This window comes from Mastomys coucha, unplaced genomic scaffold (genome assembly GCF_008632895.1).
Source record: "Mastomys coucha isolate ucsf_1 unplaced genomic scaffold, UCSF_Mcou_1 pScaffold22, whole genome shotgun sequence".
NCBI lineage: Eukaryota > Metazoa > Chordata > Mammalia > Rodentia > Muridae > Mastomys > Mastomys coucha.
This window is the reverse complement of record NW_022196905.1, coordinates 252,048,960-252,072,956: the sequence shown is the minus strand read 5'-3', so window position 1 is coordinate 252,072,956 and position 23,997 is coordinate 252,048,960. Positions and strand designations below refer to the sequence as shown.

The 23,997-nt window shown below is 41.7% G+C and overlaps 1 protein-coding gene across 2 annotated transcripts in view; it reads left to right on the top strand.

Annotated features, from left to right (window-relative positions):
- Adamts18 (ADAM metallopeptidase with thrombospondin type 1 motif 18) overlaps nt 1–23,997 on the top strand; it is a 151,221-nt gene that overhangs the window by 92,602 nt on the left and 34,622 nt on the right. For both annotated transcript variants that reach the window (XM_031341504.1, XM_031341506.1), the window contains 6 exons: nt 4,221–4,316; nt 7,853–8,001; nt 14,289–14,461; nt 19,732–19,862; nt 21,001–21,124; nt 21,718–21,962. In XM_031341504.1, coding sequence (XP_031197364.1) covers nt 4,221–4,316; nt 7,853–8,001; nt 14,289–14,461; nt 19,732–19,862; nt 21,001–21,124; nt 21,718–21,962 — 918 coding nt within the window. The remainder of the gene's footprint in view (nt 1–4,220; nt 4,317–7,852; nt 8,002–14,288; nt 14,462–19,731; nt 19,863–21,000; nt 21,125–21,717; nt 21,963–23,997) is intronic.

Sequence of the window (23,997 nt, the reverse complement as noted above, 5' to 3'; positions counted from 1 at the left end):
TTCTTTAAAATTTATAAAATATTGTAACAATAAAAATGAGTATTATAAAAGTTGTTTGATATAAACAACAATTAATTTGAACAGTCTTATGTAGATGCTTGTCTACAGCAATACTGAAAACATATTTTTCTCAATATAAAATTTTAAATAACTCCAAACATATTAACTGTATATTTTTTAAAAAATACAACATTACTGCTTTTTTAAATGAACACAAATAGACAAAGTCTTTTTGTTTATTTGTTTCTTTGTTTGTTTTGTTTTTAGTAGAGCTTAAAATCTTGGCTCTTACTGTGATACAAGCCCAAAATAAGAACAATTTTTAGGCATTGGAGTTCATTGTAATGAGGCTGTACTTCAATGACCCTCATATCACCAAAAGATTTTACCTCCCTAGTAGCTAAGCTAAGAGTTGACAGTTCTGTTACACCAAGGAGTGAACTGTAGGCACAAATTTTGGATATAGATTTCCTGCTATGGTCAGAGCTATTTGACTTGAGTGATTGTCTTCATTCTCAGAAAACAGATTACATTCATTTAAGAAATGGTGTGTGTATTAAGATGGTCTATCCATGAAGTCATTCACCAACTATTTCAATGAACAAAGGTTCTGCTTGGAGGGAGGCAAAGACACTAGGTGAGGGTAAGAATCTGGTTCAATGGATGTGATGATTTTGAAAAGCCTTCATCTTAGAGAAAGAGTAACTTATAAAGTCCTCTTCTTCAAACTTTATACCATAATTATAAATATCAAGCAAAGCATTCAGTCTCACTCTTTGTTGTTCTCTTACAAGCCACCTCCCAAATTAGTTGTCTACATTTCTTTTGGCTGTATAAATAATTTTGAAATATGTAAGCTGTTCTGAAAACCATAGTATAGTATAAAAACATCAAATAAACAATCCTACTAATAGAGAGGCTGAGATAGAAGAAGCAAGATTTCAAGACCATTATGTTGTACACAGCAAGACATTGTCACAAACAAACAAGCTGAAAGTGTACATGGATTATACAACATTGGACCTATTTCTCCAATTACCAAATTAGAGAGACCACTGGATGACAGCCAACAAATTTCTAATTCCTCATATTTTTGAATTTCAATCAATTAAGATATGTTGGTAATATTAATTTTCATATTAAGAGATATTAAGAAAAACTAATTGTTACTTCTTGTTATTTTTGTTGTTAGAGATAGAATTATGTTTGTATGGGTTTGTTGAAAGATTACTTTCTTGCCAGTCAGAGGTGGCACATGCTTTTAATCTCAGCACTTGGGAGGCAGAGGCAGGTAGATTTCTAAGTTCGAAGCCAGCCTAGTCTACAAAGTGAGTTACAGGATAGCCAGGGCTATATAGAGAAACCCTGTCTCGAAAACAACAACAACACCACAACAACAAAAACAAAAACAAAAAACAAAAAACAAAAGATTATTTTCTTGCTTCTTCTAGGGTGTAGTTTTGTTCCTTATGTTGGTGTTTTCCATCTATTATCCTTTGTAGGGCTGGATTTGTGGAAAGATATTGTGTAAATTTGGTTTTGTCATAGAATATGTTGTTTTCTCCATCTATGGTAATTGAGAGTTTTGCTGGGTGTAGTAGCCTGGGCTGGCATTTGTGTTCTTGTAGGGTCTGTATGACATCTGCCCAGGATTTTCTAGCTTTCATAGTCTCTGGTGAGAAGTCTGGTGTAATTCTTATAGGCCTGCCTTTATATGTTACTTGGCCTTTTTCTCTTACTGCTTTTGAAATTCATTCTTTGTTTAGTGCATTTGCTGTTTTGATTATTATGTGATAGGAGAAATTTACTTTCTGGTCCCGTCTATTTGGAGTTCTGTGGGCTTCTTATATGTTCATGGGCATCTCTTTCTTTAGGTTAGGGAAGTTTTCTCCTATAATTTTGTTGAAGATATTTACTGGCCCTTTAAGTTGGGAGTCTACACTCTCTTCTATATTTATTATCCTTAGGTTTGGTCTTCTCATTGTGTCTTGGATTTCCTGGATGTTTTGGGTTAGGATCTTTTTGCTTCTTGTTTTTTCTTTGACTGTTGTGTCAATGTTCTCTATGGTATCTTCTGCCCCTGAGATGCTCTCTCTTATCTCTTGTATTCTGTTGGTGATGCTTGCATCTATGACTACTGATCTCTTTCCTAGGTTTTCTAACTCTAAAGCTGTCTCCCTTTGTGATTTCTTTATTGTTTCTAGTTCCATTTTTATATCCTGGATGGTTTTGTTCATTTCCTTCTCCTGTTTGATTGTGTTTTCCTGTAGTTCTTAAGGTGTTTTTGTGTTTCCTCTTTAAGGGCTTCTAGCTGTTTACCTGTGTTCTGTATTTCTTTGAGGGAGTCATTTATGTCCTTCTTAAAGTTCTCTATCATCATCATGAAAAGTGATTTTATATCTGAATCTTGCTTTTCTGGTGTGATGGTGTGTCCAGGACTTGCTATGTGGGAGAATTGGGTTCTGATGAAGCCAAGTAACCTTGGTTTCTGTTGCTTATGTTATTAAGCTTTCCTCCTGCCATCTGGTTATCTCTAGTGCTACCTGCTCTGGCTAAATCTGACTGGGACCTATCCTTCCTGTGACCTTGGTTATTTCACAACTCTTCAGAGTGAAGCTGTCTCTGTGATCCTGTGATCCTGTGATCCTGTGATCCTGTGATCCTGTGATCCTGGAACTGTTAGAGCACCTGGGAGTAGAGCTTCCTCTGGGTATTATGGGACTTGCTGCAGAGTTTGCGCCCAAGGTCTGCTCAGCACTGGCCCAGACAGACTGGAGGGAACCTGTGCCACTGGACTGGTGGAAATCCTGTGTGCCTGGGTCCCGCTGGTCCCAGTTTCTCCCAGTGTTGGAACAGATGTTGTGTCCTCCTCACCTCTGATCTTATGATCCTAGGCATATTAGAAAGCCTGGAAGTGGGGTTTCCTCTGGGTGTTGTGGGACTGAATGTGGAGTTTATACACAAGGTCTGCTCAGGGCACCAGCTCAGTCTCCCTTCCCTTTCTTCTTAAGGTCTCCCCTTTTCTTTGCTCTGTGCTGGGATCTTTATGATGGCTGCCATAGGTGTGGGTCATGGCTCTCTATAGGCTGTAGGAAACAAACCTATTTAGTTTTCAGTGTTATAGCTTGAACTGGCACCAGGTTTGAAGATGCTCACCAGCAAAATGATCTTTGTTCCAAATGGATGATCCCGCCTCTAGCCCATGTCCATAGTAATGACTTGGACTGTTTTTATGGAGACCCTTTTCTCCTGCAGTCCAACCTACATGCCTCACACCTCTTGCTCAACAACTGCCTTCAACTTCAGAGTATCTTGATATGGAAGCCCCTATAGATGGAAACCCTGATTCCATTTGTGGAGAGACTGCCTCAAAACCCTTTAAATTATCTCATAGATCTCCTGCCAGAATTACCTTGCAGAGGTACTAGGAAATCACAAGATCAAGAATGTGGCAATGATAGTGACAATAATAGCCAACACATTAGGAGTCATGTGTGCCAAGCAGAATGGTCCCCAACTACGCAGCACCTCATTTGTCCATAAGAACGCCTCTGTGGGGCCAGGTGATAGTTTGATAACTTGCAGACTGACAGCTAGAGAAAAGTAGACCTGTAGCTAGTAGCAGTTCTAAAACATGCTGGGGAAATGGCCTGAGTGAGAGTTGCCTTTGCTACCTAGGATATTGTCAGTGTCATCAGAAGACAGAACTCAAGCCCAATGAGATGATGGCTCAGTGGGTAAAGGTGCTTGCCACTAAGCCCAATGACCTGAGTTTGATTGCCAAGACTCACATGGTAGAAGGAGAGAACTGATGCTTGCAAGTTTTCCTCTGACCTCCACATGTGTATGCACATATGGGCATGCATCTACACACATGCTCATGTGCGCATGTGCGTGCATGCACACACATACATACTTACACACACCCCAACCTACCTACCTCTTAGGTCCAAACTGTCGGTGCTGGACATTAATCAGTGCTACCATCCCAATCACTAAACATACATGAACTTGCAGGCTCCACAAACACTTCCTCTTTATCTACTTACTGCAACAAATGGCTTTACTGCTACCAACTCAACTTGCCTGTACTTTCTGAGGAGTTTGGTTGATTACATCCATCCCCTCGTAAAATACTGTACCCCAAAGCTTTGACTGTTTGCCCGTTTGCATGTATTATCAGTCTCACAGTACCTTTTTTTTCTCTCTCTTCCTTTCAGGACATTTGCAAATCACTCTGGTGCCACCGCGTGGGCCATAGATGTGAAACCAAGTTCATGCCTGCAGCAGAAGGAACCGTTTGTGGCCAGAGTATGGTAACTGTGCACTTGTTAGTCTGTAGCTCTGGAATGGTGCTGAGGTCATAAAACTATAGCCATAGCACAGCACATTTTCTTGGCTGCTTTTATTTTCCTTCTTCTAGCTTCTCTTTAAAGTAACCAGCATCACCAAGAGAGGATTATAAAGCAGCATTCCAATATAAGCCAGTTCATTCATTCTTATGCAAATATTTTCATTTGTGTTTCTCTCTTTTAGGTGGGGTCTTGCATCTTACTTATCTCTGTCACTCAACTGATAGGATTCACTGTGTTCTGTTTGTGGGCTAAACTCCATGTCCTAGGCCAGAGCCCCAAGGGTCAGGAAATGAGTGTCTACACAACCTTTCATATTCATTTCTATTGTCTTTCTTCCCCTAGGAGGGTGTGGTAGAAAAGGTGACCTTAACATAGAAATAATTAAAGCAGATTTAGCAAGTCCACTTTCCTAAAACACTCTTAACCCAGAGAGAAACATTGATCATTTAAAGTGGTTTCAGTTCATTGGTGACTATTGAGTACCAACTCTCAGGATAATACTCAGAAGGTATGGAAATGAGTCACACTGAAAAGTCAGCCCTGTTCTTCCAAGAACCCATAGCAGAAGCCGTCAATTGTTACTGGCCTTCAGACTAGCTGCTACCACCCAGTAAAGGAATTCAGAATGAATGCAGCATGAATGTCAAATGAACTATAATGAGTACAATATACCAAAATGGACACTGGAGTTTAAATTGGAGAGTCTTTTGACAGAGTACAGAAATGGAGGCAGAGTGCAAGCACATGCAACTAAAATGGGGGAAAGCCAAGTACTTCCATCTCAAGACATATATGCAAGAAAGAGGAAGGTCTGGGGGATGGAGAGATGGCTCAGTGGTTAAGAGCACTGGCTACTTTTCCAAAGGACTCAGATTCAATTCCCATCACCCACATGGCAGCTTACAACTGTCTGTTTCTCTGGTTCTAGGGAATATGACACCCTCACATACACATATAAGCAGGCAGAACACCAGTGCACATAAAATAAAATAAATAAAACATTTGAAAAGTTTTAGCAAGAAGAAGAAGGAGGAGGAGGAGGAGGAGGAGGAGGAGGAGGGAGGTGGAAGAGAAGGAGGAGGAAGAGAAGGAGGAGGAAGAAGAAGAAGAAGAAGAAGAAGAAGAAGAAGAAGAAGAAGAAGAAGAAGAAGAAGAAGAAGAAGAGAAAGAAGAGGAGGAGGAGGAGGAGGAGGAGGAGGAAGAGGAAGAGGAAGAGGAAGAGGAAGAGGAGGAAGAAGAAGAAGAAGAAGAAGAAGAAGAAGAAGAAGAAGAAGAAGAAGAAGAAGAAGAAGAAGAAGAAGAAGAAGATCTATGTTATCATGCTCTAAGATATTTAGGTAGGGCACAGGCTCTCATTCTGTAATCCCAGCATGCAAAACACTGAGACAGAAGGATCTCCAAGAGTTTGAGATCAGCCTAGATTGTGTAGCAAGATCCATAACACGTTTTAAATGGTACAAGTCATGGCTACTCAGTAATATTGAATATTTAAGAAACACTAGCAATATGTGTGATAGATAAGATTACATGGGCATCTATTTAATATTTATATTTTATATATGCATGTGTGTTATTTGCATGCATATGTAGAATTCTGTAAATTCCCATTTGTTACACAGATGGCAAAGGCATAGGAAGGCAGTCTGCCAGCAGCCTGACCTAGAACCAGGTGAATACTGAGATGATGGTAGTGCAATTCATTTATTGATTGACACAGAAATAAAGGAACACATGTCCAACTAAGAAATTAGATTAAAATTGAGGGCCATTGGTTGATAATTTGTTTGGTTATAGGAAGCAGAATGAGTCCTATGGAGGTATGAAATCTAGACTCTGCTATGTGTGCTATGTTTGTGTCCCTGTGCAACTGAGCAAGTCAGTGTTTCCCTGATAACTTCCCACATGCAAAGTAGTCTTTAATTCCTAACTGCTTGAAAAGGGCTAGAAGGCTTGGTGTATGTACCAGTCCCCTACTGTTCTTGGTATTTTGTGGTGGCTGCTGATGCTAATGGGACCATGAGCTGTTGCTTTTTTGTCCAGAGTCGGTCCAGTAAAGGTCCTGTGATTCCCAGTGAGAAAGAGGCATGGTGACAGTAGCCAAAACCCTCAGATGACCAACTGGTTCCCCATAGTATTATGTAATCTCAAACTCTGAAATCGCAATTAACCCAGACAAAAGAAAAGCTTACAAAAAAGGGATTGATCTGCCCAAGGCAAGAATTTTAAGAAAGGAAAAATCATAACCAAAACAAACTCACTATCAACAAAGCAACACAGTGAGCAGTCATGCAGGGAAAGGGGAGAACCAGAAGTCAAACAGGCTCCCTTTAATTCTGCAACTGAACCCCACTTCTCAGCCAAACTGGACATCACCTAAATAAACCCCAGCCCTTTGGATCAAAGCACAGAGGTTTTTCAGGAATGCGCACAGTTCTGCTAAGTCTTGCAGGATTTAGCTCCAAGTGAAAACACATCAAGGAAAAAAAGAAAAAAAGCAATACTACCAGAGACAAACACAAGACCTAGTGGAGGAGCAGAAAGAGAGAGGGAAGGGGAAGGGAGAGAGGGAGCGAGAGAGGGGACTTGAACAAAACCTGAATTTCCTGCAAAGGAACAAGTAACAGTGGAGGTGAAGAGAAAAGTATCCTTAGCCCGCCTGTGTGACTCACAACCAAATGAAAGCCTCGGAACAAATCCATCTAGAACGCTGAAGATCGCCAGTCATCAGACCGTCTGAAATAGGCACCTTCTATGAGTGTAATTTGTTTGTAGAGAAAGTTGCTGATTTCATATGAGATGAGTATGTGGCAGTTGAATAGGGTAAAAAGCACTTGTTAGTTGTATCTTGCATCTGCTTTGACAGTGGAATAATCACAGCGATCAAGTCCTGAATGCATTGAAATTGTTCCATAAGTAGCACTGCCTCTAAGCATCAAAGGGATCCTTGTGATTTGGTCCGGATGCTTGGACCACACTGTATCGAATCTTATCTGCATGTTTTCTCTACATGGATAGCTAGTTCATAAAGCATGTACCTCTCAGCGTGAGGATGGGAAAAGCCACCTTTCTCTACAACAGTGGAGAGAAAGCCACCTTTCTCTAGAACAGTGGTTCTTTCTAATGCTATGCCCCTTTCATACAGTTCCTCAGGTTGTGGTGACCTCCTGCCATAACATTATTTCGTTGCTACTTCATAATTCCAGTGAATCATAATGAAAATATCTGATATGCAGGATGTATGAATCATGATCCCTGGGAGGGTCGTGACCCACAGGTTGAGAACCACTGCTTTAGAGGAAGCCTTAAAAATGCTGGAAACAGTCACGAGCCACTGAGCATTCATAAAACGCACCAAAGAAGAGCTGTACCCCAGAGTCACATATTGTCCTTCCTGCCTTCCCAGACCCTATTTTCCTTTTTGATTGTGCAGCTATTTGCCTCTCCTGCATTTTCTCAGGTAGCCTCTGATGGGAGCCGTGTTGCGTGTTCTTTTGCAGTGGTGTCGGCAAGGCCAGTGTGTAAAGCTTGGAGAACTCGGGCCCCGGCCCATCCACGGCCAGTGGTCTGCCTGGTCAAAGTGGTCAGAATGTTCTCGTACTTGCGGCGGAGGAGTCAAGTACCAGGAGAGACACTGTAGCAACCCCAAGTAAGGCTCCAGAAAGATTTGACTTTTGAGTAGGATTTTTTTTTTCTTCCTTCCAGTTGAAAGCAACCAGCCAAGGTTTTACTGTTTACGTATGAAGGCTGTGAGGCTGTGTGCACTGGGAAATGGTGTGGGAAGAGGAGTGGAGTGTAGAATTCAGAACACATCAGCAGAGTCACTCTGTGCATAAATCCGATGATCAAAGACTCCAATCGCTCGCTGAGCTTTTTTCTTCGTTTGAACCGAGGCTCTACAGTCCTAAGAGTCAAATACCTGAGCTATTGTACAGCCGAGCAGCTTGTTGGGTAGAATGTGTGTGTCTCCAACAGATGAACTCAGAACATGTTAAGATTTTGACCTTGCAGGGTGAGCTCCAATCCCTGTTAGTAGACCTGTCTGACTTCTCAAAAGATACCAGAAACAAAACCACGAATTTGTGCCTGTGAAATTTCTCAATGTTGATGACAAATGTTAATTTTCTTTCAAAGTAAAACAAAAAGACACTGAGAACTAGGTAGAGCATGCGGTCACGTGGTGAAATTGGCCTGTGGTCACCTTGACGGACACTGTGATCTGTTCATTATGGGGCCCAAGCCTGAGAAAACACAATGACTCTTTAGTAAGTTGGAAAGACTCTGATTCACACGTGGAAGGAAAACTTCTCTTTTTTCCTCATAGAAAGGTCTGAGGCTGTGGAGGTACAAAGACTCCAGAAAGTTCATTGGCCCTTTTCTAGCTGTGTGACTTTGGGAAAGTCACAGAACTCTAAGCTTGTATTATGTACAAAATGAGACATTAGATCCATCTCAGAAGACTTGGGGGGATTAGGAAGAGTGTCTATCAAAATCCCTCCAACGCCTGTGGTGGTAGCATACACCTACAATCTCAGCACTCAGGGGGCTGAGCCAAGAGGATCAATGCTAATCTGGGCAGCACAGTAGAATATTATACTGAGGTGGGGGACACAGCATAGTGAGATCTTATATTGAGAGAGGAAAGACAGATAGGCAGACAGATAGAGACAGCAAGACAGACATAGTGAGATCTTATATTGAGAGAGACAGAAAGACTGAGACAGAGAGAAAGAGAGACAGAGATATAGTGAGATGTCTTATATTGAGAGTGACAGAAGATGGATCTAGACACAGAGACAGAGACAGACAGGCAGACACCAACTGATCTGAAAGACAAGAAGCATCCAATAGACAACAAGAGGTTCTGTGGTCCATATGGTACCCACAGTCCTCACCTCAACCTCCCCAGGATGACAGGGTCACAGATAACCACTCCATAGAGGGAGTGGTAGCTACAGAGGCATCACTAACAGTGTCCTGTAGAGTATGGTAGATTGTGAAAAGTGTCAATTTTACCACCAATTTGAGGTTTGGCAGCCACAGGGGTTTAGACCACAAACTATGGAGCCCAACACCCTGGCCCTGCACCCTAACCCTTTGCTGCTGACTGTGAAGCCACCAGCAACTTGTTCTCCCTTTCCCCAGAGTCCTTGTGTATGATGAGCACAGGGTCAAGACAGGCACAAACACCAGCCCAGCTGAGGGCTGTAAAGTGTTCTGCATGAGAGCTGGAGGCCATAAGCACTGCAAACACATTGGGTGAACTGAGAATCTAAACACACAATGCAATCAGGAGAAAAAGGAAACATTTTCAAAAGAGACAAACAGCCCTTCATCTGAGTCAGTAATCAGAGTGCTATTAGAAAGCTTTTCAGTTTCTCTTTCCCAGCATCCAAGGTATAGTTTGGAGATAATTAGATGCTGTACGTAACATGTTTCTTGGGATATCTTAATTGGCTTTAGAGCTAACCAGCCTTCCTCCCTCTCCCTCACCCTCCCCTGAGGATTGATCCTGGGGCCTCACACATAATGACTCGTCCTAGCCCTGAGCTAGCTCCCTTTGCAGGTCATCTTTAACTTTGTATTTACAGATGAGGTCCTGGCTTGTGGTGAACTCTTTACCTACCCCAGGCTGGCCTTGAAGTTGCGGTCATGTGGTGAAATTGGCCTGTGGTCACCTTTACATTGTGGGATCTTCAGCATCCCTGGCATCTTTCCATTTAGTGCTGATGGAATTGTATTCTATCTCTTTATTCCTCAAGTTGTAACAAATAGAAATGTCTTTAGGCATTGCCACCTGTCCTAAAAGAAGCACAATGTGTCTCCTACGGGACTCCTCGCACTCAGTACCTGAATATAATGGGAGCAAAGCTGGGGACCTATTCATGATTCATACCAGATTGTAGAAACAAACTTTCGGATGCTTTAACTACAGCCAAGGTCCTAGAGAACATTGTTCAGACTTACTGTTACTCTGGGTTTTGTAGCATATTTCCTGGGTCTGGTTTTCATACATGGCCACATTTTATAATCTCAATATTTTCCTAAGCAAGAAAGAAATCAGCTAACTAATAGCTCTGCCAGCAGGAAAGACGCCCCTGGGATTTAAGTGAAAACCTTTCTCATATCTTTGGGATTGAGAACTCTCCTTATGTATGATAGATCGCTGCTTGTGGAAATAGCCTATCTTGGTTTTAGAGATTCCAAATGAAAGAATTAATCACTAAACTATTTCCACTCAGTGGAGTTTTGTCATGTTAAATGAGAGCAAGGATAATTGGAACAGACTCTCTTCTTCCTCAGGGTGAAGCCACAAATAAACCAAATAGCTATTAACCCATCCAAGGATGGTTGAATGGGTTGTTCTACCCAGCTCTTAATTCTATTTATTAGAGCAAAGGTGATTTCATTCCCACTCTTTCAACTTGAAGTTACTGATTTATTTTTCTCTTTCAGCTAAATTCTACCATTTGGTTCTATCTGTAGCTCAGTTTGGCCCGTTCTGTTTTCTCCCCCAGAGAAGCAGTAGGTGGTTTCTAGTTCATCTACTGAGGTTCTTCTAAGGATGGGTTTTGTTTTATAAAGGAATGAAGTATAGAAGGCTGATGTGTAGACTCACCCACACTGTTAACTTTACAATGGTTTAAAGACCATCTGATCCTACAACGGCCAATGTCAAACTGGAGGTATGACTGCTTCATCTGTCTGGAGCAGGTGTTTCTATTTCTTCCACATTGTTTTCAGTGGCATGAGCCATTCAAAATATTTTTCTAGACCTCTTCTCTCAAGCACATCAGTTCCAACCTTACATTGTCCCTCTGTTTCAAAGATGGGCTACCAACAGAGACAACAGATTCCACTCAGAGCATCGGCACCTGCTTGGGTATCACACCGACAATGTTGGAGTCAAATTAAGGCCCAACATTTATTTGTCTTAACCCTTTGACATTTCTCTTGCTTCTTTATCTACCAAACCATCACAGAGCCTAGGGATATTCCTGTGGACATCATGCAAAAAATTTACAGCAACATGCTGAGATAGATATTCTAGAACTTTCCTAAAGCACAAGTCTATTCAGCAAAGAATTACAGGATGCTCACTCTAGTGCCACCTAGCCAGGGGAGTTTGGGAGGAAGCTGGGGCTTCCCCATAGTCATTGAACTGACTCAGGACCCATTTTTCTAAGCAGTAATTTCCAGGTTCAGTGATCAACATCAGCAGGATCCCCTAAAAGGCACACTAGTTTCTTTGGAAAATACACCATGTTACACATCATGTATGAGAACTCTGTCTTCAGTTCCCACCTAAGCCAGGCTTGGTGACACACACCTGGAATTGCATCACTCAGAAGGTAGATTCAGGAAGATCTGCAATTGAAATTCATTCTTGGCTGTGTAGCAAAAATAAGATATACAAGGTCTTGTCTGAGATATAGAGGGAGAAAGAGAAGAGAAAGAGAGAGAGAATATGAATATAAGAGATTATAAATGAAAATATAGATGGAATCCTGCTATGTACATATGTCCATATGTCATTAACAACATTCCCCTAGTGATACTAATAATCATATAAGCAATGAATACTATAAGCATCTCTGGTCACATTCACTGGTGCAAAAACAAATACAGTTCTGCTTTATAATGCAATATCATGTGCTAAGACTTTGTTTTCTGCCTCTATTTTTTTGTTTCTAATCACAGCGAGCTTACTACTCTGCAGGATGTTATGCAAAAGATTTCTGTTCATTTATCCACACTCTCATGCTAAGGCCACAGAAATCCAGGTGTGGCAGAGCAGGCCCTCAACTCCATCATTCAGAAGCCATAAGCGGGAAGATTCTGGGTTCAAATCCAGCTTGTGCTGCCTTTTGAGACTGGGTCTCAAATAGACAGAATAAAAGGCTACGGGAGAATGTGCTTGGGTTGGAACACTTGAGTTTCTTGGCAGTCATCACTTTGACTACTCTGACTCTATCCCATAATGAAAAATGAAATCTGAGTATTCCGATCACAGAGAGCATAGTGTGGCTTGTAATTTGAGAGAATGACCTATTTAAAATATTTATAGTTTAACTCATCTATAACGTCTCAAAAACGTTGAGCCAGTTTTTGAAACTGCATGAAATCAAATTCATAGCTGCCTCAGTGTTTAAGACTGCGCCCCTAACCACTCTGCTTACTGGATCTTTCTCCCAGTTCCTGTGTGGCTTGTCTCAGTTCCCATGTGCCTATCTTGGTCAGATAAATGCAATCGTAGGTGACAAGGAAGAGAGTCTGGGACAGAGTCCAAAGGTCTGGGGTTCACCCCCACTGTCCCGCGGAACTGTGAAACCTTCACTGGCGTGCTGAGTGTAGTCCACCTGCCCACCCTCCACTTCGTCTGTCTGAAGAGGAGAGAGCTGTGAGTCTGAGGCCCCTTTCCAAACTGTGCAGATTGGAAACGTTACATACTGGGATGGTCATTAACCTTTCTAATATGGGCAGGCCAAGTGCAGCCAACATTTAAAAACCTCAGAGAGAAAGCCTTAAGCTGAGAATTTGTCTTAATAATCCTTGTAAAGAATATTGAGGCCATGATAATACAGCTTAAGGTTTTCTAACTGCCTAACAAATGATCATTTGAGAAGTCTTGGGGGGATCTAATGGAGCGCTGTTTAGCCATTTGCTCCATCGTGTTTTGAAAAGGCATAAAAATGTCATCCTGGTCAGGAGACTCTTTCTGTGTCTGTGAAATTCATCCACGGGATCTCAAGAGAATACTAGAAGATGCTGTGGCATAGAATCTAGCAGTATTCTATATCTAGCCTGTCCCCATGGGGACAAAGAATTTTAACCACCTAAATTTATTAACCTTGAGTCTCCTTTCGTGTTACCTGCTGGTAGCGGATTTTTCTATGAAGTGGTCCATGGTTGAGTATTAGCTCTGGAGAAAGCTGTGAATTGGGAGAGCAAAAGAGAGTACTTGCGCCAGGGGAGACTCACTGAGAGGTTAGCGTTTGGAGGGACTGGCACTAATCTGCAGTGCAGTTGCCTGTTTTCTTCACTTTTCTTCTTGGCCTTTGCCCATCTGAATTTGCTCGCTAAGATGTTAAGAGCTCACTGTTGAGATTACATTTATTCACATCCTCATCAGGCTCTCAACTCTGGGAACTATGCTCCCCTTCTCTTTTGTGCTTGGCAGGAAAGCAGCAGGTTACCAAAGTTAAAAAGTGATTATGCTGGTGACCCCCAGACCACGTCTCCCAGAGTGGAGAATCAATTGGAATTAAACAGTCCAATGTAGGAAAATAACCAGAGTGCTAGCTCCAGGCTGGAGCTCATGGCAAATAAGATCTTCTCTTCCTTCTTCCACATGTCATGATCTTCATGGCAGCAGGTGCATGAGAACTGCAGGAAGATGATTAGGATATGATAAAAATGGAGTAGGGAGCCTAGAGGTACAGGGTGGATCTCTACTTGAAGCTTTAGATACCAGTGCAGACAGTGTGTGTGTGTGTGGCACAAAAACCCACTGCAGAGAATATCTGTGATCACAGAATCTCTGACACATGAAGTATCAAGAATAGTTTTGTCATCAGTTGTTCAAGTTCTAGAATATAAAAAAATAGGTCAGAGATAGGAAATGAGTTTGGTTTTTAGGTGTCAGTTACAATTAAACACAGCAGCAGCTGCCTTCCAGTATGATGAAAACGATATGGCAATTATGAGGCCGTATTAAGTCTCTGTGAAAACAAAAAGGAGCTCTGTGGTTGATTAGTTATGTCTGCCTGGTAGCAGAAAGTAACCAGACATGGGGCATATGTTTCCAATTGTGTAATAAACTACATATAAGTGCCCATAGCACAATGATGCTCTCCTCAATTGTCCCTTCCTGCATTATTGCATGTGGCTGAAAGTGGAGTGCTTAGTGCTGAAATTCTTGAATTCTGTTTTTAGGCCTCAGTATGGTGGCAAGTACTGTCCAGGATCTAGCCGCATCTACAAGCTGTGCAACATTAACCCTTGTCATGAGAACAGCTTGGATTTCCGTGCCCAGCAGTGTGCAGAGTATAACAACAAGCCCTTCCGGGGATGGTTGTACCGTTGGAAACCCTATACAAAAGTCGAAGGTAACTCCATCACTGTGACACTCCACTGTCTCACTGTAGATGGCACATAAATTCACTACACAGTTTCCATGGTTTGGTTTTTTTTTTTTTCTATTTCTGAGGCTTGTCCTGGTTCAATGTCTTATCAACTTTCATAGGTATTGTTTATTTTTGCAGTCTTTTTTCCCCCAGAAGACACCTCTTGTCTGTAAGCAAAAGGATTTCTTTGTTTGAAATAGATTTATATTTCTAAATGTACTGTTGACAGCTTAGTGATTTTTGTCTCTCAGGGATGTTAATTGAAATTGGTATGAATTGTCCAGACTGAAAACTCATGAAATCATATATGCCACACAGACAGCATATTTAGAAAAGGACATATTAGATAATTGAAAGAAGAGGAAGATTTTTTTTGTGTGTGAAAAGGATGTATGTCTGTATATACATACATACATACACACACACACAGAGAGAGAGAGAGAGAGAGAGAGAGAGAAAATAAAAAGTTATACAGAGCTCTTCATATTTATTATAACTGAAAGTTATAGCTTGCTTTTGACTTTGAGAGACACAAGGGCGATGTTTTGAGATGATGTATCATTCTTTAGCTGAAACTAACCTAGAATTATGTAGCCCAGATTGACCTTGAACTCTTGGCAATCCTCCGGCCTCAGCCTCTGGGGTGCCAGGATTATATGTGTGAGCCACCATGCCTAGATGCACTTGGCTTTTTAAAATTAACAAAACATGTTTCAGTTGCCATGAAAACATTGCTATCCTTTCTATTGCCCATGCCGAGTAAGCCATCACTAGTCAGTCCATGTGTTTCTTGGCATCTTTGTATTGTCCTTGCTTACCAGATCTCATCCTCACTTTCTTGAGGAAGGATTTGCAGGACTCTTGGTTGCATACAGGTAGAAGGTGATGAGCATGGAATGACATTTTAGACAATTGATGTCTGTCCCCGTTCTAAGAAATCCAAACCTATGTTGTCAGTTGACACCAGGAGAGCTCCTGTACCTAAAGAACATAGTGAGGGGGCTGGCGAGATGGCTCAGTGGAGAAGAGCACTGACTGCTCTTCTGTAGGTCCTGAGTTCAGATCCCAGCAACCACATGGTAGCTTACAACCACCTGTAATGAGATCTGACACCCTTTTTTGGTGCATCTGAAGACAGTTACAGTGAATTACGCTGGAGCGAGTGGGGCCAGAGCGAGTGGAGCTCAGAGCGAGTGGGGCCCAGAGTGAGTGGGGCCCAGAGGAGTGGGGCCAGCAGAGGTCCTGAGTTCAATTCCCAGGAGCCACACACATGATGGCTCATAGCCATCTGTACAGCTACAGTGTACTCATACACATAAAATAAATAAAATAAATCTTAAAAAAAAAAAAAAAGAACCATAGTGAACAGACCCACATGATACTAAGAATAGGTCGCACAGCTATAAACAACCAGTTTGGCTGGCCCAGGAGTGTTGACACTGTCCTTATGACTGTCAAGAGCAGAGGCAAATGTGAATATTTTGAAAGCTCTGTCTTCAGAGAAAATAATGGGAGGCCTATGGATGTTTTTACTATTACAAAAAGGATCTAAGTTTTAAAAATAAAAACTGAGGTGTTTTTAGATTTACTTGAACATGTTTCAAAGGACACAATAATGTGAGAGCCCAGAATGTCCTAAGATCTCAGCTTCTCAGAAATGGCTAGCCATTATATTATTTTTTGACATTTTTATTCTCTGAATGGTTTGTCCTGCTTTATTCATAATTTAGCATGAGTTTACTTTAAAATTTTTGTTTTTATCACATATTTGAATATTTTACCTACACATATGTCTGTGTACAGATCTCTTGGGACTAGAGTCACAGACAACTGTGAGCCACTGTGTATGGATGGTGAGAACTGAACGCCGGTCACTTGTGCTTACCGCTCCTAACCACTAAGCCATCTTTCCAGTCTCAAGTTTACTTTATTTGCTTGTTTTTTCAGGTATTTGTTTATGTATTATTTTTACAAGAGCTTAGGGTCCACAGAGGGGAAACCTTGGTACATCTTCAACATGTTTTGTGTCCATAGCATCCAAGAAGGCTACTTAGTCTATACTTAAAGGCGAGAGATTTGTTGTTGCCTTGTTTTATGGTACGGGGTACCACTCTGTAGCCCAGGCTAACCTGGAATTCCCAGTCTTCCTGTTTTAGCCTCCATCCTGGGATGACAGATGTGTGCTACCATACCCAGCTTTAATAGCTATAACATTTGAAATGAATGAATGAATACTAGCTGTCCAAAGAGGACACATGATCCCTGTGTGTGTAAGCAATAAGTTCTCTATCACTATAAGAATTCAATAAAGAATTGAGTAATAATCGGAGAAAGATGCTACACAGCAGCCTCCAACAGCTCAGCAGATGGGATAGGTCAAATTACTCTATTCTAGCATCTAAAACGGCATTTTCTCTTGCACAATCGCACACACACACACACACACACACACACACACTCCTACAACCCCATGTCTCTCATATGTAGTTTTTTCTCTAAAACCCCGTGTCTTTCTCTTCGCTGCCCGTCTGTTGTTTGACCTTCACATGTGATTCATTCCATCATATGTAGCAGTAAAGCAGTCTGTGGTTACCACTAACTGGGTTCTGTGCTAAAAGGTAAACAGAATCTAGGAAAGTCTGTAGCTGGGAAAACGCTTTGGGCTTCAGGGTAGCTTCACTATTGCATTGCAGATAACAATTGTCAGCAAAGATAACTTTGCTAACAAGGGAGTGTGCAGTTTGAGTCACTAGTTTTATGAGAATTTGCTGCCTCAGGACCTAATGTCTCCACAGCATGAGACAGGACAATTGAGCCTTTTGCTCTTGCCTTCTTCTGCATATGACACTTAGAATCAGAGGAGACTGACCACTATTTTGAAAATCTGGTGCATTCCTACCATGTAAGAACAGAAGGCCAGATGGAATGGCACACACTAGTAATTTCAGTCCTTGGGATGATGAAACAGATGGGTCCTTATTTGCTTTTCATTGCTGGGATAGACACCCTAACCAAAAAAACAAAACAAAACAAAACAAAACAAAACAAAACAAAACAAAAAAAACAGCTGAGAGAAGGGTTCACTTCATTTTATACTTCCAGATCCAAGTCCATTCTCCAGAGAAATCAGGGCAGGAACTCAAGCAGAAGCCATCGAGGAACAATTTTTACTGACTCTCTCTCTCTAGTTCATGCTCAGCTAGCATTTTTTTTTTTTTTTTTTTTTTTTTTTTTTTTTTTTTTTTGCCACACATCCACCTTTATTGTAAACAGCAGGTGGGACATGTAGCAATGGTAAAAAAATTAATTTACAAAAGTATAGACTTGGTGAGCTGCCTGTTGGGTACCCTTGGAGACTCATACATAGATGCCAACTCAGAGCAGGAGGAAGAGGACTCCAAAGCCCATGATGAGTGAGGCCACCAAGGAGATGAGCTCTTCGTAAATAGTGAGTGTATACTTGGTAGAGGTGACCTTGTAACTAGGTAGAACTGTCATGGCCTCGAGCTCCATTTTGCCCCGCACATGATCAGCTAGCATTCTTAAATTGCCTAGATCTACTTGCAGAGGGAATGGTGCTGCCCACAGTGGGCCAGGCCCTCCCATATCAATCACCAATCAAGATACTCTCTGGAAGACATGACTATGGGCCAAAATGATCTGAGCAACTCTTAAGTTGAGGTTTTCTCCTTCCAGGTGACTCTAGGTTGTATGAATTTCATGCTAAAAAGTAAGTAGCATAAAGCAGAGGTCAGAAGCCAGCTTGGGCTACGTAGTAGAAGTGTCTCAAAAACAATGCCAAAACAAAAGAAAACAGTAGAGATCTCTCCATGAGCAGTAAACTTTTTTTTTAAAAAAAATCTTTTTTATTCTTTTTAAAAGGCAAGTTTGTGCCTGCAGATCTATATTAGAAAAAAAATGAACAAATAAAAGACCAAAAACAAAGCAAATAATAAACTTTTATTAGAGCTTTTTAATTCCTGAGAGTAATACAGAAGAGAAACACACACACACACAGGCATCATCCAACTCCCCCTTCATCTCATTTATAGAATGAGATTAGAATGTATTAAACTTAGAATGTATTAAATAACGTTGTTATTTGTCACTGTAGTTGAGAGAAAACCACTTTATCCACCCACACATCTACACATTTTGACCACAGTAATATATTTTGTCTCATGTGTAAGTTTGAAGTTTGCCTTCTATTGAAGGCTATTGTGAAACAGGACTGTTTGTGAACTGTTTACACATCTGTGTGAAACTGTTGTTAGGGATATCACTCAGTGTCGCCTACGGAAGGTCCCATGTGAGAAACGTCATCTGGAGTTGCTGGCCAAGGACTGCTGTCTCTATCGCAGGCACTGGCTGGCTCTCTCCTTCCAGATAACAAGAGTTCTATAACTATACTTTTTTCTTTTTCCTATGATATTAGAAATTTCCCAGGGGCTCAATGGTCAACTAAAAGTACTGGTTTTGCCTTTAGAGTTAGCTTCTCTTATTTTTTCTGTTTCTGACATTTCAATTTGATACCTTTTATAAACATTGTAGGCCACAATGCTTTGTTTTTGAAGTATGTTGATCTCTAATACCTTTTTACAGACTGTATAAGTTTCTGAGGAGACCTGGTCCCTAACCAAATCATTAGACTATAACCTGAACTGTTTGTAAAGATGAAAATTTAATTAAGACACAAAGACACCCCTTTACCTATCTTCTGCCATTCATCAATTGTGGGGACCATAAAGTCTGGAATATTTATAGTCCAGGGAGGCTGTCGCACAATCCGACAACCCTGTACATGGTTTTGATTTCTATAGATTATAAATACCTTCTTAGGTATCAAGCCAGGAGTGGTGACACAGTCTTTTAATCTCAGTGTTTGAGAGGCAGAGGCAGGTTGATGCCTGTGAGTTCAGGGCCAGCCTTATCTACACAGGCACTTCCAGGTTAGCCATGGCTGCATAGTGAGATTCTCTCTCAAACAAAACAAAATTGTCCACAATTCTTTGATATCAATATTTAATTGGCTTTGTGTGAACTCTCAAATGGGATTTTGTCTTTTGAAACACATGTGGTCAGTGCGCACCTATGGTCATGCTCACAAACAAAGTCAATATAGAATGCTATCTACATTGTTCACAATTGCTATCCAAGTTGATTTAATTGCACACTCTCTTCTCTCTCTGGTGGCCACACTGTTCTGCATCTAAGCTAGTCTTGATCCTGTCCTTTAATCTCTCTGCCTCTAGAGGAGGATCGATGTAAACTCTACTGCAAGGCTGAGAACTTCGAGTTTTTCTTCGCCATGTCCGGCAAGGTGAAAGATGGGACGCCTTGTTCCCCACACAGTAACGACGTCTGCATCGATGGGATTTGTGAAGTAAGAGGACATTTCCGCCCCAGGGTGTGCACTCAGGCTGTGAGGATGGTTGAGAGAGTCTCTATGACATACAAAGGGAGGATGGGTGACGTGTTCAGCTGAGCTGTGCACTTTTGAGGCCTTCTCTAACTTCCACAAGACTCCTTCATTTTCTGTTTCAGCTACTTCTGAGCACAGAGAATGTGTGTAAGTTACAGCCACTTTTGCATTGCTATAAGAATCAAAGACAGAAATGATGGTCATGTCTCAGTGCCTGCATATTAAGCAGGTTCTCCACATAGTAGAACCTCAGAAGTGCAGTGGGAACAGAGCTGTCCTCTCTTTTCAGTCCAGGCCTTTGGGGACTCACTTGCCCTTGCACCTAAACTTTATAATGAGCATTTCATCCTTTTCCGGTGTGTGTGTGTGTGTGTGTGTGTGTATACCACAAGTGCCTATGCTTATTTTTATGTATATGGGTAGTTTTTCATGTGAGCATATAGTATCTGTGCATATGTATAGACATGTGTGGGCACATGCCTGTTTATGCTTGTATGGATGTCCATATATGCACATGCACGGAGGAAGTCTGAATGTGTACTACTCAGCATTTTTATGCTTCATTCATATAGTTGGCCTGGAAGTCTGGTACTAGCTCATGACTCTTTATTCTGGTTTTCCAGAGCTAGAGTCTACACCTCAGATCAATCATGCAATTTGATCAATTATGCATTTGCTTGCAGAGGAAGAGGCGCTTTGCTTAGGGGGAAGTTGGCCACTAGTAGATTGCCCATTTCCCAGTGGTTGACTCCACACTTCTGTGTGCATATAATCAGTACTCATTAGAACCAGCGAGTTAAGACAGCAATAATATACAAAAGAAAGAAGACGTGAAGTTGGGAGGAGATGAGTGGGAGAATTCCAGGAGAAGTGAAGGGGGAGGGGCTATCTATGATCAAAATACATGATCTGCATGAATGAATATTTTTGAAGAATAAGTAAAAATATTATTTACAAAGAGTTCCAGAGAATGTCTTTGAACCCCAGGGTGACTTAAGGCTCTGGCTTTCACCTTAGAACTGCCCAAACCCCTACCTCTGTTAGTCTTCACCACTGGGTTTGCTCATCTTTGATTCTTCCCTGCCTTTGTTCTTCATAGCCTGTGGGATGCGACCATGAACTAGGCTCGAAGGCAGTGTCTGATGCATGTGGTGTTTGCAAAGGTGATAACTCGACTTGCAAGTTTTATAAAGGCCTGTACCTCAGTCAGCACAAAGCAAATGGTAAGAGCCACTGCCATTCCCATGATGCTCCTGGCAGTGTCCCACGTCTGCCTCTGAATGGGGAGGGGGCTGTGCTAAGATAACCCTAGCTCACCTCACACTAGTGGTAGCTCTTGTCACATGGTAAGGTTCTTAGGACCTTTGGATGAGCAGTTTCGTCTATGCATTGTACCTTAGCAGTATATTGAGGAGGGCCACAAAATGGCTCATCCGAGAAGGCAGTTGCCACCAAGCTTGACAACATGAGTTTGAACCCCAGAACCCAAGGTAAAGGGGGGAGAAAACTGACTCTCAAAAGCTGTCCTCTGACTTGCTCATGCATGCTGTGACACACAGGTACACACAGAAACACATGCACTCATATGTACCTGCACATACACACACATACAGAGAGAGAGAGAGAAAGATAGAGAGAGAGAAAACACAAATCCCCAAAACAGAAAAGAAAATTATTGCTGTTTTTTTTTACTTTATTAAGTAGAATTGACTAGAATCAAAGCCACATCAAAATGGTCACTACATGTCGAGTTGCCCCAGTTACCATTCTCCAATCTACAGTGTTATCTGCGGAATATTCTTCTGTGTCCATTTAGAGTATTACCCTGTGGTCACCATCCCAGCTGGGGCCCGAAGCATTGAGATTCAAGAGTTGCAGCTTTCTTCCAGCTATCTTGCTGTCCGAAGCCTCAGTCAAAAGTATTACCTCACAGGGGGCTGGAGCATCGACTGGCCTGGGGACTTCACCTTCGCAGGGACCACGTTTGAATACCAGCGTTCCTTTAACCACCCCGAACGACTGTATGCCCCAGGACCCACCAATGAGACGCTAGTCTTTGAAGTAAGTTTGATTCTGATGCTAGTGCCTCCTGTGGCATGGTGACAACTTGAGCAAACTCAGAAGACTCCCATTTAGTTTATTTCCTGATAGGCAGCCTTTCAGAGTACAAGGGTAGTTAGCAACTCTATTTTGAAGGTTTTTCATATATAAATAGCAGCCTGCTTCTACTTCACCTGTCTAGGAGTTCCCAGGAATGCAAAATACTCATTAGATGATTTTATGTTGTGACCGCCATACAGAGAGCCCATTGTAGCTATTTCTGACATTGTCAGCTGGTCCAAGAGAGGAGGCTTTTTGGTAGAGAAAATGCTGACCTGGGTGTCAGCAGGCATTTAGTCATAATTTTGTAGGTTGTAGCTTCCCCAGAGATTAAAAACAAGAAAGAAAAACATATGAATGAACAATAGAAGCAATGAACACAGCCAGTGTTTCCCTAAATAACTATGCACATGATGTCACCTCACATACAAGATGCTGAGAAAAGCCAAGCCACTCATGAGGTAAAGCTTTCTTAAGGAAAACCTCCTCCTGTTGACCTAGAAGGTACAGAAGCTCTGGGAACAGGGAGCTGAGCTGGTCAGGGACAGTTGCTACTCAAATGATTTTTAAAACATTTTGTTGGTGCTAAGAGTTGGACCCAGGGCCTTGTATATGCCAGGAGCGGACTTTACCTATGTACCTCAGCCACAGCCCCTTGTCCGCACTTGAATCAACAAGATCATTGGAATATACCCAACAGACATAAATCAGTGGCAACTGGAAGGTTACTATGAATGCTGAATATTAAGATAGGTGCCAGGAGCCTGGCGGATGACCTTTGCCTAGGACTCTGTTTCACTCTCACCGCCTGGTGTGTAGTTGAGCTATTTGCATTTACTGTGTCCTTGGCCTGCTCAGGAAGCGTCTCTGCCCTTGCTCCTTCAGAATACTGTATCTTCATCCCCTTGGGATACTTTGGCCAAAGTCGTGATTGACAAAGCTCTTTCCAGAGGCAGACTCTTCCTCTGTATAAACTGAAGATTCCTGTTTGTTTTCTTGCTGCCCGGATCAGCTGGACTAGATCTCACTGGGGTAAAGTGGGTGGTGGCCAGGTACAGCCTCCAGCAGGTCCTTGGTAAAAGCAGTGAAAATGGATTTCTCTTGCCCTGGGAGGGAGTCGGGATACCATGTGTGATGAGCTATTCTGGGTGAATTTACATGATGGTTTGATGGTTCCCGAATGGATTCCTAGATTTACCAGAACCATAGAAGATTGAAAAGTGAAAATACCACTGTTTGAAGCCACTATTGAGGTCTTCTGCATTTCACACCCTGAGCATCTACTTGGTTTCTCACTTAATTGTAGATGGATACAGGTATATAGCTGGGGATAAAAGAGTAAAAGAGAAAAAAGAAAAGAAGAAAGAAGGAATGAAGAGAAAGGAAAAGAGAAGAGAAGAGAAGAGAAGAGAAGAAACAAGCTATTAACTCTCTCTGGAATTATAAAACTTAGCATACTAGAAAGTCTAGGACAGTGTTGTACTAATATATTAATGAACACAGATTTTGGTAAGCTCCCCAAAGGAAAATAAATCTAAACGAAGAAAACAGAGACTGTCTCTGGATTTAGAGGTTGGTAGAGAAGAGCCATCTTATATGATAATTGAAGGATCAGCCAAGTGTGAAGTATGCAAGGATTTCAAGACAGGAAATAGTTAAGAATGAAGGTAGTGCATCAGACTGAGAAGTTGTCCTGAGGCATCAGTGGATGTAGTAGAGCGGCTGAGCACAGGTCACATTCTCACCCATGGTGAGGAGCATGGATTTCACGCTAAGTCAGTCTCTTAGTCAGGGTTTCTATTCCTGCACAACATCATGACCAAGAAACAAGTTGGGGAGGAAAGGGTTTATTCAACTTATTTCCATATTGCTGTATATCACCAAGGAAGTCAGGACTGGAATTCAAGCAGGTCAGGAAGCAGGAGCTGATGGAGGGATGTTCTTTACTGGCTTGCTTCTCCTGGCTTGCTCAGCCTGCTCTCTTATAGAGCCCAAG